This window comes from Petaurus breviceps, unplaced genomic scaffold, assembly GCF_028583685.1.
Source record: "Petaurus breviceps papuanus isolate PSGF00001 unplaced genomic scaffold, PetGlider_PUasm1.0 171, whole genome shotgun sequence".
Taxonomy (NCBI): Eukaryota; Metazoa; Chordata; class Mammalia; order Diprotodontia; family Petauridae; genus Petaurus; species Petaurus breviceps.
The window spans coordinates 26,329,233-26,346,048 of NW_027185754.1; the positions used below are offsets into that span (position 1 = coordinate 26,329,233).

At 46.8% G+C, this 16,816-nt stretch overlaps 1 protein-coding gene across 1 annotated transcript in view; it reads left to right on the forward strand.

Annotated features, from left to right (window-relative positions):
- The first annotated feature begins 14,849 nt into the window (after positions 1 to 14,849).
- Positions 14,850 to 16,816, forward strand: part of NR5A1 (nuclear receptor subfamily 5 group A member 1) — a 37,719-nt gene continuing 35,752 nt past the window's right edge. The window contains exon 1 of the mRNA XM_069082836.1: positions 14,850 to 14,951. Within this exon, the coding sequence (XP_068938937.1) occupies positions 14,850 to 14,951 (102 nt within the window). The remainder of the gene's footprint in view (positions 14,952 to 16,816) is intronic.

Below are 16,816 nucleotides of genomic sequence, written 5' to 3' on the forward strand. Positions count from 1 at the left end.
CTGGGAGTCAGGAACATGGGGCTCATTTCTGGATAAACTATGTCCCACTAAACCCAAAGAGCCAACCAAACGAGCCCTCCATGCAGTGCGTCCCATGAGCTGGTGGGCCTGGTGTTTCTACAAAGCCAGATTCTATATCTCTGGTTGTCCTGTGGTAACCTCCAACAATCTTCCTCTCCCCCTATAATTTTCATTCAGACAAGAAGGAAGTCAGTATCTGGAGGAAGGCTTGGACCAGGTGTCAATAGATTTGGGTTTGAACCCTGTCTCTGCTCTAAATCACTTTATTTCCAAGTACTTAACCCAGGGCCTCATACATAGTAATGCATGCATGCATTCTTTTACCTATCCTGATCCTCAGTTTCTCTACCTGTAAAATAGGATGAATTATGCCTGCCCTGCTTACTTCACTGGGCTGTTGTGAGGATCAAATGAGACTCAGAAAAGCACTTTGTGCAATATTATCAACAGTGGCTTTTATTTTTATTGTAGGTAATAATTGTTACTGCTGTTGTTCTAAAGAGTTGCAGGCCTAGGAGACCTGAGTTCAAGTCCTCCCTCTAACAAATAACTGGCTTTGTGACCCTAGGTGAGTCACTTATCCTCAGTGTCCCATGCAATCCTCTAAGACTAGGAACTGCAGGGCAGGTGCTAATTTCTCCTTAGAAATGAAGAGAGTTGCTGTAACAGAGTCAATAGAGAGCTACCTTTAGAGTCAGGAAAACCTGGACAATAAAAATAGCTGGCATTTAAGTAGCATCTACTATGTGCCAGGCACTGAGCTAAATGATATCCCATTTGATCCTCACAAAAACACCAGGAGGCAGGTGTTCTTGTTATCCACATTTTACAGTTGGGGAAACTGAGGCAAATGGAGGCTCGTTGTTGTTGTTTTTTATGTGTCTTGCCCAAGGTGACACCAGCAGTAAGTGTTTGAGGATAGATTTGAACTCAGGTCTTTTCAACTCTGGGTCCAAGGTTCTATGAACTGTGCCACCTAGGGGGCTGGAGTCCCATCCTGGTTCATAAACTTGGGATGTATTGCAGCAGCTAGATGTCACAGTGAATAGAGCACCAGCCCTGGAGTCAGAAGAACCTGAGTTCAAATCTGGATGTGACCTTGGACAAATCACTTAATCCCAATCACCTTGCAAAAAAAAAAAAAGAAAGATGGGATGTATGACTGGGCAAGTCACTTGACCTTTTGGTGTCCCTAGGAAACTCTCTTAGAATATAAGTTGTTTATCTGTATTAGGTGAGGGAATTTCCTAATTGAAATTCCCTCTATCAGTGAAAAGTACAGGTCTGATCAAAATAATAAATCAGCAACTTTTCAGCTGTAACAAACTGTGTGAAAAAAACAACTATCCTCTGGCCGATGGTAGAAATTATATTTTGCTGTTAATTCGTGTTTGCAGCATTTATATTCTAAAATATCGATAAATTCTAGAACTGAAGAGAAAGGGCTAAACACCTGAGATGGTGGGTAGTGCTGGCAGCTTGAGCTAGGAAAGTCATTGGAATGATTTATGTCGGTCATTCAATGAGCTGAGAGATGGAGCTGCCTCTTACCTGGGAAAAGGCAACTTTGGGGAAGGATGCAAAGGTCCTTTGGGGTGGGCTTTGAAACAGGAACATGTGAGTCTATTGCTGCTTTTGGAGACGGCTGGTGAGAGGCAGACAGCAGGTGTTGTGGAAAGGACACGGGATTTCTGAATAGACTTACATAGACATGGATTTCTGAATAGGATAGCTAGGTGGTACAGTAGATAGGGCTCTGGGTCTAGAGTCAGGAGGAGTTCAAATCTGGTCTCATACACTTAACTAGCTGTGTGACCCTGGGCAAGTCACTTAACCCAGTTTGCCTTAGTTTCCTCATAAGTAAAATGAGCTGGAGAAGGAAACGGCAAACCACTCCAGTATCTTTACCAAGTAAACCCTAAATGGCACCATGAAGAGTTGGACATGACTGAACAACAACAATATATTTCTGAATATACTTATATATACAGAATATGAACATACTGTCTCTTCTGATAAAATGTGAGTGCCTTGAGAGCAGAGACTATTTCTCTTTTTCTCTTCATATGTGACAGTGTTTAGCACAATGCCTATCCATAATAAGTGCTTATTGATTGATTGGTTGATCTGGAGCCAAAAGGCCTGTGTTCAAGTCTTGCCTTTGCTGCTTACTATAGGTATGACCTTGGGCAAGCTGCTTGACCTCTCTAGACTTCCGTTTCTTCATTTGTAACATAATGGGATTGAACTAGAAGGATCCTAAGGGTCTTTTCGACTCTAGATGGATGATCCTATGATGAGAAAAGAAGATGGAGCCTGTAATAGAGGTCACATGTCCACTAGAACAAGAGGGAAAGAAGTGAAGCTTCATCCAAAGATGCAGACCTTCAAGACAAGAATCAGGAAAAGGGTTTTTGAGGGCCTCAAAAGTCATATTGGTCAAGCTCATCTAAAGCCCTATTGTACTTTCTTTTAAGATTTCAGAGCTGGATGGATACTTAGACAATAGAAAACTAATACATGGAATGTTAGAATTGAAAGGGCCTTAGAATATTGAATTAATCGGCTGATCAATTAACAAGCATTTACAAAGTACCTACTATCTAATAGACTCTGGAGATAACAATGTCCAAAAGGAAGCAGTCCCTCCTCTCAAGGAGTCTACATTCTATACAAGGAGCAAACTTTCTGAAGAACTATTCTCAGTCTGGAAGGAATTCTAGAGATTATCTAGTCTAATACTTTCATATTCTAGATAAGGAAAATGAAATTCAAGAGAAGTGACTTTCCAGGTACTAAGTATCCCAGCAGAGTTAGGATGAGAATATAACTCTCCTGACTTTCCTAATTTAATGTTCTTTCCACTGTGCCACTAAAATATATAAAATATTTTATTTTCTCCAATGACATGTTAAAATTATTTTTAACATTTTTTTAAAGTTTTGAGTTCCAAATTCTATCCCTCTCTCCCTCCCTGAGACAGTAAGCAATCTGATATAGGTTATATATGTACAATCATGTAAAACATTTCCATATTAGTCATATTTTGTACAGGAAGATTTAGAAAGAAAGGAAGAAAGAAAGGGAAGAAGGAAAAAAGAAAGAAAAGAAAAGAAAGAAAAAAGGAGGGAGGGTAGGAAGAAAGGAAGGAAGGGATAGAGAGAGATAGCATGCTTCAATCTGTATTCAGATAGTATCAGTTCTTTCTCTGGAGGTAGATAGCATGCTTCATCCTGGGTCCTTTGGGGTTTTCTTAGATCATTGTATTGCTGAGAATAGCTTAGTTATTCACAGTTTTTCATCATACAATATTGCTGTTACCGTGTGTGATGTTTTCTTGGTTCTGTTCATTTCACTATGCATCAGTTCAAGTAAATCTTTCCAGGTTTTTCTGAAATCATCCTGCTTGTCATTTATTATAGTACAATAATCTTCCATCAAAATTATATACCACAACTTGTTTAGCCATTCCTCAATTGATGGATATCCCCTCAATTTCTAATTCTTAATCACCACAAAAAGAGCTGCTTAAATAATTTTGTACAAATAGGTCCTTTCCCCCCTAACATTCCCCTCCCCCTTTTTATACCTTTGGGATATATACTTAGTAGTGGTCATTTTGCTGGATCAAAGGATTTTATAGCCTTTTGGGTATAGTTCCTAATTGCTCTCCAGAATGGCTGGATCAGTTCACAACTCCAATAGTTATTAGTGTCCCAGTTTTCCCACATCCCTTCCAACATTTATCACTTTCCTTTTTTTTTTGTCATATTAGACAATCTGATAGGTGTGAGATAGTACCTCACAATTGTTTTAAATTGTATTTCTCTAAGCAATAGTGATTTAGAGTATTTTTTCATATGACTATAGATAGCTGTGATTTCTTTGAAAATTTCCTGTTCATATCAATTGGGGAATGATTTGTATGTTTTTAAATTTGACTCAGTTTCCTATATTTTTGAGAAATGAAACATTTATTAAAGAAACTTGTTGCAAATCCCCCTCCTTCCCCAGTTTTCTGCATTCCTTTGCATTTTGGTTATATTTGTTTTGTTCAGGAAAAAACTTTTATATTTTATATAATCAAAATTATCTATCTTATGTTTTGTTGTATATTCTTTTTGAGAAGGTATGTGACTTATTTGAAGAAGATTTTCATCAAAATAGTTAAAATAAAAAAAGTTTCATGTTGAATTCCTACCCATCTTTTTAAACCCAACTCAAATACCACCTCCTCCAGGAAGCATTCTCTAATCTCTTCCTCCCCTACCTTTCTCCAGCCTCATTTATCCATGATTGTATCATGCCTCCTTGTATAGGATAGTCATCTGTGTTTGTCATCTCCTTTCCCCACCCCCAGTAGACTGTGAGCTCTATAAGGGTTGTATCTTCTCTAGATTTTCTGTCTCCCTAACCCTTGACATGGGGTACTACACAACACACACAGACACTCAATACACATATTTGACATGTAATTATTGATTAACTGAAGGGATAAGGTTTAGTGTATGGACGATTTACTTGGGGAAGACCTTTCATTTCCCCATGTTGGATAAATCAGACCTGCTTAATAAATTCAATTGATTGACAATGTAGTTTAAAAAAAAAAAGAAAAAGGATATTTCAGCTCTTGTTAAGTGACTTGTGCCAAATCATCTCATCTCTCAGGGTTTCAGTTACTTTATCTGTCAACTGAAGGGTTTGGGCTTAGATGGTCTTGAAGGTTCCTTCTAGCTCCCCAATATCTGTGGCATTTATCCTACCAATAACATAGAATTCTTGCAAATAAAGTACCTTATAATTCAATCAATCAGGCAATCAACAAACATTTAACAAATTCTTTTTATTTTTTTGCTTTTGGAGGGGGGAATGTAGGGCAATTGGGGTTAAGTGACTTGCCCAAGGTCACACATCTAATTTGTGTGTGTGTGTGTTCGTTAAGTGTCTGAGGCTGTATTTGAACTCAGGTCCTCCTGACTCCAGGGCCAGGCTCTACTCACTTCGACACCTAGCTACCCCATAAATTCTTAATCTATTGTAGAAATGGGAGCTATTATGGAAGGATTCATAATATCCTGGGATCTCAGAGATGGAGAGGACTTCAGAAGGTAACTAGCGCAACCCATATTTGAATGGGAATTCCTTCTACCTTGACAAGTGGCCATCTGACCTCTGCTTAAAGACCTCTACAGATAGGGGTTGGTGTCATGGAAAGAGCACTTGTTCTGGAATTAGGAAACCTGCATTTAAATTCTGATTTGGATACTTTCTAGCTGTGTGACTTATTCATGTCACTTAATGCCTCAGTTTCTCCATCTGTTAAAAATTATAAAGCTTGCCCTACCTCCCCCATGGAGTTAAGAAATACTCAGAAAACTTTAAAGCACTATAGAAATAAAAGTCCTTATTCTCTCCCAAGGCAGCTCATTCCGTTTTTGGAAAGCTCCCATTGTTAAGAATTTTTTTCTTCTGTTAGACTAAAATCTGCCTCCTGAGCATTGAGAAGGTGGGGGAAGGGAAGCTGTCCTCTCAAGGTCATGCTGTCCATCCCCCTGCCTCATGACTCCCCTAGCTAGACGGGCACCATAAAAGCTTTTTAGCAGGCCCATCTAGGGCCCCAGTCTATGCTTATTCCTTTCTCTGTGTCCCTTGGGAGTCATACTGGGTCCCCAGGCCAGTACCCCACAGGCCAAGTGGGGAGTAGAGGCCAGAGAGGCCAAGAAGCCCTGTAGGCTGTGGAGGATGGGCCCATAAATCAGGTTGGCCCTCAGCCTTCCCACCTCGATAATGAGCTGCTTTCCTCCCCCCCCCCCCAAGAGCTCCCTCCCACCCACCTCTGTCTTTGGCTTAATTGACAGCAAAGATCCCCTTATCTACCCTCCACCCTGGGGAGCATTAGATGCCTGTTCCCCCTGGGCCCAGCCCTCCCACCCCCCAACCCACCATTCTCTTATTATTATTTTTTTCTCCTAAGAAAAAATGAAGAGACAACAAATCACGTGTGTGCAGAAACCAATGAGACACTTGATTGGGCCTCAGGCGGGGGCCTCCCTCCTATGCCCCCCCCAACCCTAGATGGGAGGGAAGGAGCTGGAGGAGGAGAAGGACGGCCAGGACAGGGCCAGAAGCCAGCACCCACCCACCCATCCTGCCGGCGTGAGGGAGCTCCCTACGCCTTGCCCACAACCCAGCCACGGCCCCAGCTCTGGCCTGTCTGTCTGTCCCGCCAGCCGGCCCCCGAGCCGTGCAAGAGGCGCCACTGCTCCAAAGTAAGTAACCGATCTGAGACAAGGCCGCAGGCTCTGGCTTCAGCCTTCACTGCAGAGGCCCAGGTTGGGGGCATTGAGGGTAGTCAGGGGACCCTAACCCTTCTTGAAGGGTATGATGGTGGGGTTTCCAAGCTAAAAAAGCTTTGATTTCTGTAATGCTTTAAGATTTACAAAGTGTTTTCCCTCTGAGGTAGGCAGTGTGAGTATTCCCATTTAATAGATGAAGAAACTGAGGCTTATAGAGGGGAAATGACTGGCTTAGGATCACCCAAGGCTTACATGTCAGAGCTAAAATTCAAAGCCATGCCTCTCCATATTCCAAGTCCCGTGTCTGTTTCCACTAGCTTTGCTACCTCCATTCAGAAACGGAAGACAGTGAGAATATTGGGGGGGTAGGAACCGTTGTTGGCGGTGGTCAGATGGGGAGGCATCATCTGGGAGAGACACTGGCTCCTGGACTGCAGCCAATGCCCAGCCAGGGCCCCTTGGAAGAAGGAGGGCCTGGAGACAGACTGTAGTCTTCCTCTCCGTCAGCAATCATGGCCGGGGGCAGGGGGTGGGCGGGGGGGTTTCCTCTTGGTTTTGAGCTCAGGGCCCAGCTCAGAGTTGGACAAGATGGTTTACTAATGTCCCTTTCAGTTTTCACTCGCTTATAAGCATATTTGTGTCTGAGTATGCACCACAACTGGGGGCTCACTGTCTCTCTAAGGAAGACTTACTCCAGCCATTCTGAAAGCTGCTCCTATCTGTGGTACTTTAGACCCTTTAGGATTAATATTTGGGACTGAACTAAGACTGGAAAGAAGGAAAGAGGGAGTCAATCTACCTGGCTCTAGGACTAAGGGCCTCCCCTCCCCCTCCCCCTTTGGAGCCTCGATTACCCCCTCTATAAAATGAGATATTAATACATGCACTCTCTGCTTCACACGACAGTTGTAAGGAAAAGACTTTTGTAAACCTTCAAGTACATAGAAATCTGATTTGTTATTGTTGAAATTGCATTCAGTCTGGTGGAGAAGAATATGAAGATAGGATTTGAAACTACCATACATCATGTCCCAGTTGGCCTCCCTCAGTACCCCCAGAGTTATAGGATCATGGGTTTAGAGGACCCTAGAAGCCACAGAGTTCAGTGACCCCATTTTGCAGATGAGAAAAGTGAGGCCCAGAGAAGTGGCTTGCCTAGGATCAGAAAACTTAAGTGCTGGAGGAGGAATTTTAATTCAGGTCCTCCTGTCTCTAAGTCCAGTGCCCAATGTGCTGCACCATACCACCTCTGCCCACAGGACAGACTCTTTCCCCCCTACTCCCCATTCCCCAATCAAACAGTTGATCAAATGATGAGCAGCCTCTCTGGACTAGAACATCGTGTGGTGTGGAGGGAGCATCAGGGGAGCTGTCAGAAGACTTAGGCTCTAGGCCCAGCTCTACTAACTAATTGTACAACCATAGGCAAGTCCCTTCTGCTCTATGGACCTCAGTCCGCTCACCTTTAGGATAATGGTTTGAATCCCATGATGTCCAAGGTCCATCACAACTGTAATGTTTAATGTGCTAAGACCTTTCCAGCTCTAACACTCTCCATTTTAGCATTCTACCAACGCCCCTAGTCTGAAATACTGGACATCCTCTTGCCTCCTAGTCTAACTCCACTTCGAGAGGAAACATCTTTTGTGCTTTTGTGCCCCCACCCCCATTGGAGGTTTATTGTTATTATTGATTTTTTCCTTCCACTAAGTCCTCATTGCAGACATCATGAAAAAAAAAACAGCCAAAAACCAAGGAACCTTGTATCAGGATGGACTTAGAATATTGTGCCACAGTAGACACTTCCCTGGGAGGTAATGGGGGTAGGGGAATGGGTTTGAGCATAGCAGCCATATCCCTGAGCCCCAGCCCTACCCTTTCTTTCTGATCCCCCATGAGCCTCTTCTCAGGGCTCTGAGCTTTCTCTTCCTTCCAGAGTGGGGTGGGGGAGAGATGTCTGTATCAGTGAGTGTGTCTATGTATCTATCTGTTGCATGTCTATCTCTGTGTGCATCGTGTCTAACAGTGTGTATGGGTAGGGCTAATAATGTGTCTAAGATCCGTGTGGCCCTAGCCATGTGCCTGTGTGTCCATGCCACTCACCGGGAATGTAAGCATCTGTGTCTCTGTTTCTGTCTGTGTGTGTATCTGTGGTTGTGCATCTGCATTCTGACTGTATCTGTCTGCCTGTGTGTCTATTTCACTGTATATCCATCACTCAAGATTTTGTCTATGTATGTTTATGTTCCATGATATGTCCTTGTATGTATACCTATGTTTCTATAGCTGCATCTACCTCTATGTGTCTGGCATTCAATCACTCAGCAAGCATTTATGAAGTTCCTACTTTATGCCAAGCTCTGTGCTAGATGCTGGAGGAGACAGAATGAAACAATACCCCCCACACACACACTCTCAAGGAGCCTGTGTGTACGTGTGTCTACCTGTGTGTATCTACTTATGTCTAAGTGTCAGTACAAAGACGAGAGAGAGAAAGAGAGGGAGAGACAGAGACAGAGAGAGAGACAGACAGAGAGAGAGACACACAGAGAGAGACAGAGACAGAGAGACAGAGAAAGAGACCTGCAGAGGCAGAGACTCATTGAGTCTCCCGTGGACTCAGGGTGTTCCCTGGGGGCAGGTACAGGTCCTTTTCTTATCCCAGATGAAAGAACGATCCTATGTTGGGTGTGGGATTCAGAGGATGGGATAAGAATTCACCTGCAGCGACTTTGGAAGGGCGAGCCAACCCAGATTGCTTGTATTGCTACCGAGAGACTGAACACTTCCTCCCTCCCATAGCCCCAAATTTTCCACTTCCGTCTAAAGTAGAGCCCAGAAAAGCATCAGGGCCCGAGGATTAAGCCCACTGTTCAGGAGGATGGTGCAGCGATGAGGAATCTGCAGTACATCTTAATCCGGTCGCACCCATAGTGGCTTCTTAGATGTTTAAAGATCGCTTTTCTCAGACACCAAGAGCTTGCTCTCCAGTGTCTTGGGCTGCGGTGATTTGACAAGGAACGCTTGGGAATGCTTGAGACTGTGCCATCAATCCTCAAAGAAATCCGAGTCTATATATCTAGATGCTTTTATTTGTATCCGCCCCAGGGTCCTTAACTCTGGCTGGACTTTCCGAGAAAGATGCTCTAACTCCACACTCAGGTGCTGAAGCCTGCACTATAGCACTTACTGACTGGGACTGATCACTTCTTTTGACCTCAGTTCCTTTGTCAAATGGGGATAATGATATGTGCGCTGCCTCAGTCACAGATAGTTGTGAGAATCAAATTAAAACGCATGTTAGGTGCTTTGCAAATTTTAAATGCTAATTACTATTATATTGTTATTATTCATCAAAAAAGGAAATCAAGGCTCAAAGAGGTTAAGGAATTTGTTCAGTATCACAGCAGCAAGAGAACGTGGCCTCGACCCCGGCCCACTGCTATTCGAGCCATTGCTCCTTCGCTCCACGACGCTATCGTCTACATGAGCTAAAAACCCCTTCAGATTCTTAATCTGTGGTCCCAAGAGCCTTCTCCCGGCCTCAGTCTCTCCATCTGTTAAATGGGGATGACTTCTATCTCGCCTTCCCTGGGGGTCTCATTATGGCTGGAAGCACTGTACAAACAGGGACTTTAAAAAACAGACTGTAGCTCCACATCTCGAGTGTCGGTGGGGAGTCGAGAGGAAGCAGCTTCTGAGCCGCCACGAATAGACCGATCCAGGTCTTGGTCGCTGCCCGCATCTGGAATGGTGCGCACTCACTCCCAAGTCTGTGGAAAGGGGCTTCCGCGCTCTCTCTTTGCGACTTCAGGGAAGGTAAATCGGACCCAAGCCGGTGGGAGGTCTCGGAGCTCAGGCCTTGCTTACCCGAACTCCCAGCCCCGAACCCCACGCTTCCAGAATCTTTTTCTTCTCCCTAGGCCAAGGGAAAGAGAGAGTATTCTTCACCTGTAAGTCCACCCCGGGCCTTTGGAGACGGAAGTCTTTCCAGGTAGGCACGTTTAGCATCAGCCGGGGGCGTAGTGAAAAGAGCTGGAGAAGTTAGGAGTAGGGTGACCCTGGTTTCGAGTCCCGACGCCTTTTTACCTCTCAAACACTCTTGGGGAAGAAACTCCCTTCTCTTCTATGGGCTTCAGTTTTCTTCTCTGTGAAATGAGGATAACTTGCCTTTTTTTTCTTCTTTAAAGCGCTGCCAACCCACAGGGTTATCTGGAAGCTCAAATGAAATCATTCTTAAGCTACATTTTCTATCTCCCCGAGCTCCGGAAACAGTACACTGTATACAAAAGGCACTTAAGTATTTGTTAAAAATGTAAATTTGTATACAGGTACGGGTATATTCTTGTTGAGTCGTTTCAGTTGAATCCGATTTTTCATGACCCCTTTTGGGGTTTTCTTGGCAATGATACTAGAGGAGTTTGCCATTTTTTTCTCCAGTTCATTTTACAGATGGGGTAACTGACTTGCCCAGGGTGTGCATATATGAATATTTTGTGTACAGATACCTAACTTCTGGACCCGTGATTTCATCTGGGTAGGGAATTCTCAATGTGGGCACTCTCTCCACATACGTAAATCAGCAAACTCGTCTGTAAATTAGAACGTTGCTTGGAGGCATTCGGAGATGGTGGCTTGCCGCTCCTCTAGTGTAAGAGTAAGGGCTTAATCGCAGGTCTTCTGAAGCTAAGACCATTCTTCTGTCCACGATTCCATTCCTTCATTCTAGTTGAATGACAGTAGTTCACATTTCAAGCTCCTTAAAATTGACAAAGCTCTTTGCTCCTAGCACCTAGTGAAATAAAATATCCGTGTGTACTCTTGTGCAGGGATTTTTATGCTTATTATACAGATAAGGCAACAGAGCCAGAGAGAGGGGAAGTGGCCTGTGTAGACTATAGAGTTGGAAAGGACTTTAGACGTCCGTATTTAGTCCAACTCTCCCTATTTTACGGATGAAGAAACTGAGGCACAGGGAGAGGTTAAAAGTCACCCGAAATCACTGAGCTAGTACAGATATGTAAAGTTGTATATATGTTTGTTGTTGTTATGCTAGGCTCTCCCCCCCCCCCCCTTCCTCTCAGACTCTTTTGACATCATCAAATGCTTGCAGGATCATTCTTCAAAGCGTTCAGTGCTCGGTTTTTCTGAGTCCTGGGGTTACTTTTTTCTGGATTGAGCTACCTGGGAATGGAGTTTGGGCTCCATCCCGCGCTCTTACCTTCTCTGGCGGTACAGGGTTTGGGGTGTGACTCCTCCACATCTTTACCCCCATTGGTCTCAGACATTCCCCCTCCTCGAACTGTAAAAACGTTGAAGAAAACGTAAGAACAAAACCTATGAAAGCAAACAACCCTTTAGTCTAAGTCAGGCTTGCAAACAGTCCGGAGACTGCTGATTTGTGCTTGTTAAGGGTATAAACTGACGGGGTTTTTACTTCTTTTCCCCAAAGGTAAAGCTGGGAAGGCTGTGCTCTGCTCTCAGAGCTAAGCCCTGATGCTTGAGCATTGAATCTTTGAGTACCCCAAATTTTCTCGGCTACAGATGGAAAGGGAGGAGGGAAGTGCAGGCAGCAGGGTTAGGGGTTCCAACTCAGAGACAGGCTCTTAGGACGGAGAATCTTAGAAGACCTTGGAACCTAGAACATTAATACTGAAAGGGCCCATAAAATATACAGTATTAGTGCCAGAACACATCAGAACTGAAAGGGACATTAGAATACAAAATGTTAAAACTGAAAAGAATCTTAAATGAGAGACCATGGAAGCCAAAGTAAAAAGGGACCTTAGAACATAGAATATTAGAGCTTAGAACATAGAATATTAGAGCTTAGAACATAGAATGTGGAACTAAAAGAGACCTTAAAAATCATGTTGTCTGACAATCATTTTTACAGAGGAGAAAACAGGATCCAAAATGATTAGGTGACGTGATCAAGATCACTCAGGTCTTAAGTACTAAGTAGAGGGTGGGCGTGAGGTCTGCGGATCTGGTACCCCAGACCATGCTTTCTGAGTCTAGCTAGAGAAGGAATACCGTATTTACAGGTGTATGAGACATGCCAAGAGTCTCCATTTGCAGCAGAAATCTGGGGGCTCCCCTGCCGCGAAGACTCACGGTCCCCAGTCAGTGCAAGCTCTTCTGAAAATGGGGGTCGCTGTGGGCAGTGATGTGGCGGCTTATATGGTAGAGGCTTGTGTTCAGTAGGGCTTTTTCCCCCCTCCCCCCTCTAAAGAGGAAGCGGAGGCCGGGGCCGGGGGGCGGAGAAGAGCTCCCCAGATGGAAGCCGCCCAGAAGAGCCCTGCGCCCCCGCCCCCAGGGGCTGTCAGCACCGTGGAGCTGACTCTCCCCGGAGCTGAGCCGTAGGTAGTGCCGATTATCAGCTGCCGGACGGGGTGCGGCTTATAGCCGGCCGGTGCTCGTCTGGGCAGGTGGGTCCCAGCGCCTATGATCCCAAAAGGGAGAGGGGCCCAGAAACCCCACAGGGTCACCTAGAGAGAAAGGAGGTGGAGGAGCAGGCAGGCTAGGGACTAGGGGTCGGGCGGGGTTGGATACCGGGACGGGGCGGGCGGATCCTGGGCTCACTCAGCTTCCCACTACCGTCAGGGCCCCAGCTACAGGGATTCCCCGGAAGAGTCCTTGCAAGGCGGACGAGCTTTCTGCCTCAGGACTCTTGTCTTTGCTGCAGTTGTAGGGTTCTGTCTCTCTCGATGTCTCTGTCTCTCTCCCTGTCAGTATCTCGCTCCCTCCCTGGATCTCATGTCTCTGTCAATGTATGTTTGTCTCTGCATTTGATGTTTTTGACTTTGTCTCTCGGTACTGATGACTGCTGCTGTTTGTCTCTCTCTCCCTATCTCTGTTTGCCTCTGTTTTAATGTCTCTGTCGTTTGTATCTCAGCGTGTGTCTCTGCCTCCATCTGTTTGTCTGTGTCCGTTTCCATCCTTCCTTCTCCCTGCTTCTGTCAGCGTCTCTGTCTCTCTGGATTCAGTGTCTCTGTTTCCATTCCTTTCCTCGGTCTCTGCTGTTTCTGGACGTGTCTCTGTTCGTTTTATCTCTGTCTCTCCCTGTGTCTTACTCTCTGTCTCTCCCTGTGTCGTTGTGTCTCTTCCTGAATCTGGGTTGCTAACCCCTCACGTCTCTTTCTGCGTTTCTACGCCCTTCTTCGATACCCACTTCTCTCTCCAAGTCTCTGTCTCTCTTGTCTTTGTTTCTGCTCTTCTGCCTCCGTTGCCATCCTTTGGTCGTCTCCCCCCCCCGCCCCCCCCAGTCTCTGCCTAGAGTCTCCGTCCTGCTTTGGCCACTCTCTTCCAGCATCTGTTTTGTCTCTCCGTTTTCATTCTTCCCTTGGCTCTACTCTCTCGTCTTTATCATTTTATTTCAGGTGCCTCCCCCAGCCCCCAAGTCTCGACCTTTCTCCTGTTGCTGTGCGTCTGTGTTTCTTATGCCTCAGTTTCTCTTGCTGTCTGTGACTCTCTTTAGACTTCTAACTCTTTTCTCTGCGGAGTCTCTCTGTCCTTGTCTCTGCACGGATCCATTTCTATCTTCATAGCCATTCTTTAGTCTCTGTCTATCTTGGGGTCTTCGCTTTAGTCAGCCCTCCTCTCCAAGCCCGGTTGGGCCTCTCCCCCAATCCCCTCTGAAGCGGTCTCTGTTTCAATTTTTCCTCTTCAGTATCTCTATCTGGAGACCATATTTCTGTGTTTCTACTTCTCCCTCAGCCTCCATCTCTGATTCTGTGTGTATGTGTGTGTGTGTGTGTGTGTGTGTGTATCTCCGTGTGACTATTTTTCCGTTGTCATTTCTTAGGAATATCTGTCTCTACCTCCTCCAGCCTCTGTTTCCGAACCTGCACTGGCTCTGACTTTTTCTGCTTTGGGTCTCTTTTTCTTCCAGAGGTCTCTGTCTCTTCTGAATCTAGCCGTAGACCAGCCCTCCCTCTGTTTCTGCCCATTGTCCCAATGTCTGCCCTGGGTCTCACCAACACCGTGTTTTGCCATGATTTCAGGACCTGTCTCCCCTCATAGTCTATCTCTCTTCCCCACCCCGCTGTCTTTCCTCTTCTTCCAGGTCCTCATCTAGTCCTGGAGCTCTTGACTCGGTCGTGGGGATTTTTGTTGCCAGAGAAGCACATTGGGTTGCAAACTTCTACCTCTATGGCATTGGCTGTTCCCCTGGCAAGGATCAAGGCCAGGCCCTGTGCTGTGCTGCCTCTGGCTACTGGGTCCCAGAGGCCCAGCCCGAAACCCAGTTTGAGTCCCCTTAGACTGCTTGCCCCGCCCGCCCGACATCCCTCCGGCCCCCCCCCCCAGGGGTGGGAGAGGCAAGAGAAAATGGAGGGAGCCCCCCCCACGGGGGTGGGGGGAGGCTGGTTTCTTCAGGGCGCCGCGGTAGCCCTGAGCCACGCCTGGCTCTGCTGTGCCACCGCCCCTTGCCCCTTCCCTCGTTCTGTACCCTCAGTCCCTGGGCTGCCTGTGATCGCTCTGTGGTGACTCTTTCCTTTCTCTTCTCCCCTCTAGGCAGCCGCCGAGGGCATGGACTATTCGTACGACGAGGACCTGGACGAGCTATGCCCGGTGTGCGGAGACAAGGTGTCCGGATACCACTATGGGCTGCTCACCTGTGAGAGCTGTAAGGTGAGCTGCCCCCGAAAACCGACCGCCAGACTGAGAGGGATGCGGAGGAACTCGGGGTGGAGAGTGGGGAGACTCAGGGGAGTTCTGGCGGGATCACTGACAGGCAGGGAGCTACCCCAAAGGACCCTGAAGGGAGGGATGACAGCCAGGCAGCACAGTGACAGAGGAACTCTAGCCAAGGTGGTCCAGCAATGGGGAAGGAGAGAGATAAGGACCCTCAGGATAGCGGTAGAAAGGACGAAGGGCCTCCAACTAATCGACCCGGGTCGACTAGGAAGGATGAAGAGGGCGAAAGGGGTTCTTTGGCCCCCTGACACTGTGAGTTAAATGGCCTGGCCAGTCAGGAAAGAGGGAAGGAGAAGGATGCTGACAGACCTGGAGTTTGGGGGGGGGAGGGAGAGGCGGAGAAGAGGAACATGGTTGGAAGGGAGGAGGAATAACCAATGGGTGCTCTGAGCTGTTGGAGTGACCAGGACAGGACCGCGGGTCCCTAATAGGTGCTCGGGACAAGTTACCCCAAGAAAGAGGGAGGGAACAGGGAGAAGGTGGGGTGTGGCTAAAACGAGGAAACACGGAGAGAAAAGGGTGACGGGGGCTCCCTGGTATGAGAACCAACACTCAAACTGAACTTGAGGTGCTTGGGGGAGTCACGCAGGCACTGTGTCTGGACAAAGCTAGTGAGGTGACAGTAGCTTGGCCTTAACAGCTCAGGAAGCTCTGACTCTGGACAGCTCCTCCTTCCCACAGCCACCTCCCTGAATGAGGCTTTGGGTACCGAGGGTGACGGTCAAGGACCCGAGAACCCCAAGAGCCGGGACTACAACCCTCTCACGGCTCCTTCTCTAAGACGCCCCTATTTCGTTGCGGTTTGAATACACACCCATCACCCACCACCCCCGAGTTGGGACAAAAATAAATTCGGAATTCTTCAGATACAAGGTCTTCTATGTCAACCTGTCTAGTGTTCAGCCCGAAGTGGGCACCTGACCCATTCAGAGGCAACCATTTTCCTGGGACCTGCGAAGTCAATTGCGGAGAGTCTTTTCTCTCTCCAATGCCCTTAATTAATTAGGAAGGGTCTGGGCTAGTTCTGGGAGCCACTGCCCTTCAAGGTCAAAAAGGGGTCCCTGGAGGCACAGGTTCTCTCTCTGTCACTTCCTCGTACCTAGCTGTCACCCAGCCTCGGGGCCCGAATCTTTCCTCGGAGCTTCGTAGAAGCCTTTTTGCTGCGTTCCGGTGCCGATTGCGCGCCGAGGAAGTAGCTTGGAATAGGCTTCTCTCCCGGTGCAAAGAACACTCAGCTTCTCTTTCGCACAGTCGCTCTTTGGTCCACACTACTGCGTTAGCCCCCTTCCCAACTCCCTGCTCCGGGCGTCTCCTCACCCAGAGCTAAGGCAGTTTCCGGGGGGACCCTGAGCTTCCTCGATTTCCTGCTAACATCTTCCAGTCTCGGCCTAACTATGGAAACCCTGTCCCTCATCCTCTTTCCTTCTATCTTCTTCCCCAATCCTCTCCCCCCACTCATATCCTCTCCTCTTCTTCGGTATATTTTTTTCCTCTCTCCATAACCCCGTTCTCGACTTCTTTCCCTTCTTTCTATGTTTTCTCAAATTGCTTCCTTTGTCCTTTATCCTTTCCCCAACCCTCTCTCCAGCTCCCCTTCCCTTTTGCCATGTTTCTCCCCATGTCTTTCCACCCTCTCCCCAAGTTCCCTCCCCTGCCCCTCACCTCTTGGTCTTTCCCCTCTCTTTACATCTCCTGGATTCCCTTGTGCTTTCCCCGATCCCTAAACCTTTGCTCAGAGCCCTCTCCCCTTGTTCTCTCTCTCTCTCTCTCTCTCTCTCTCTCTCTCTCTCTCTCTCTCT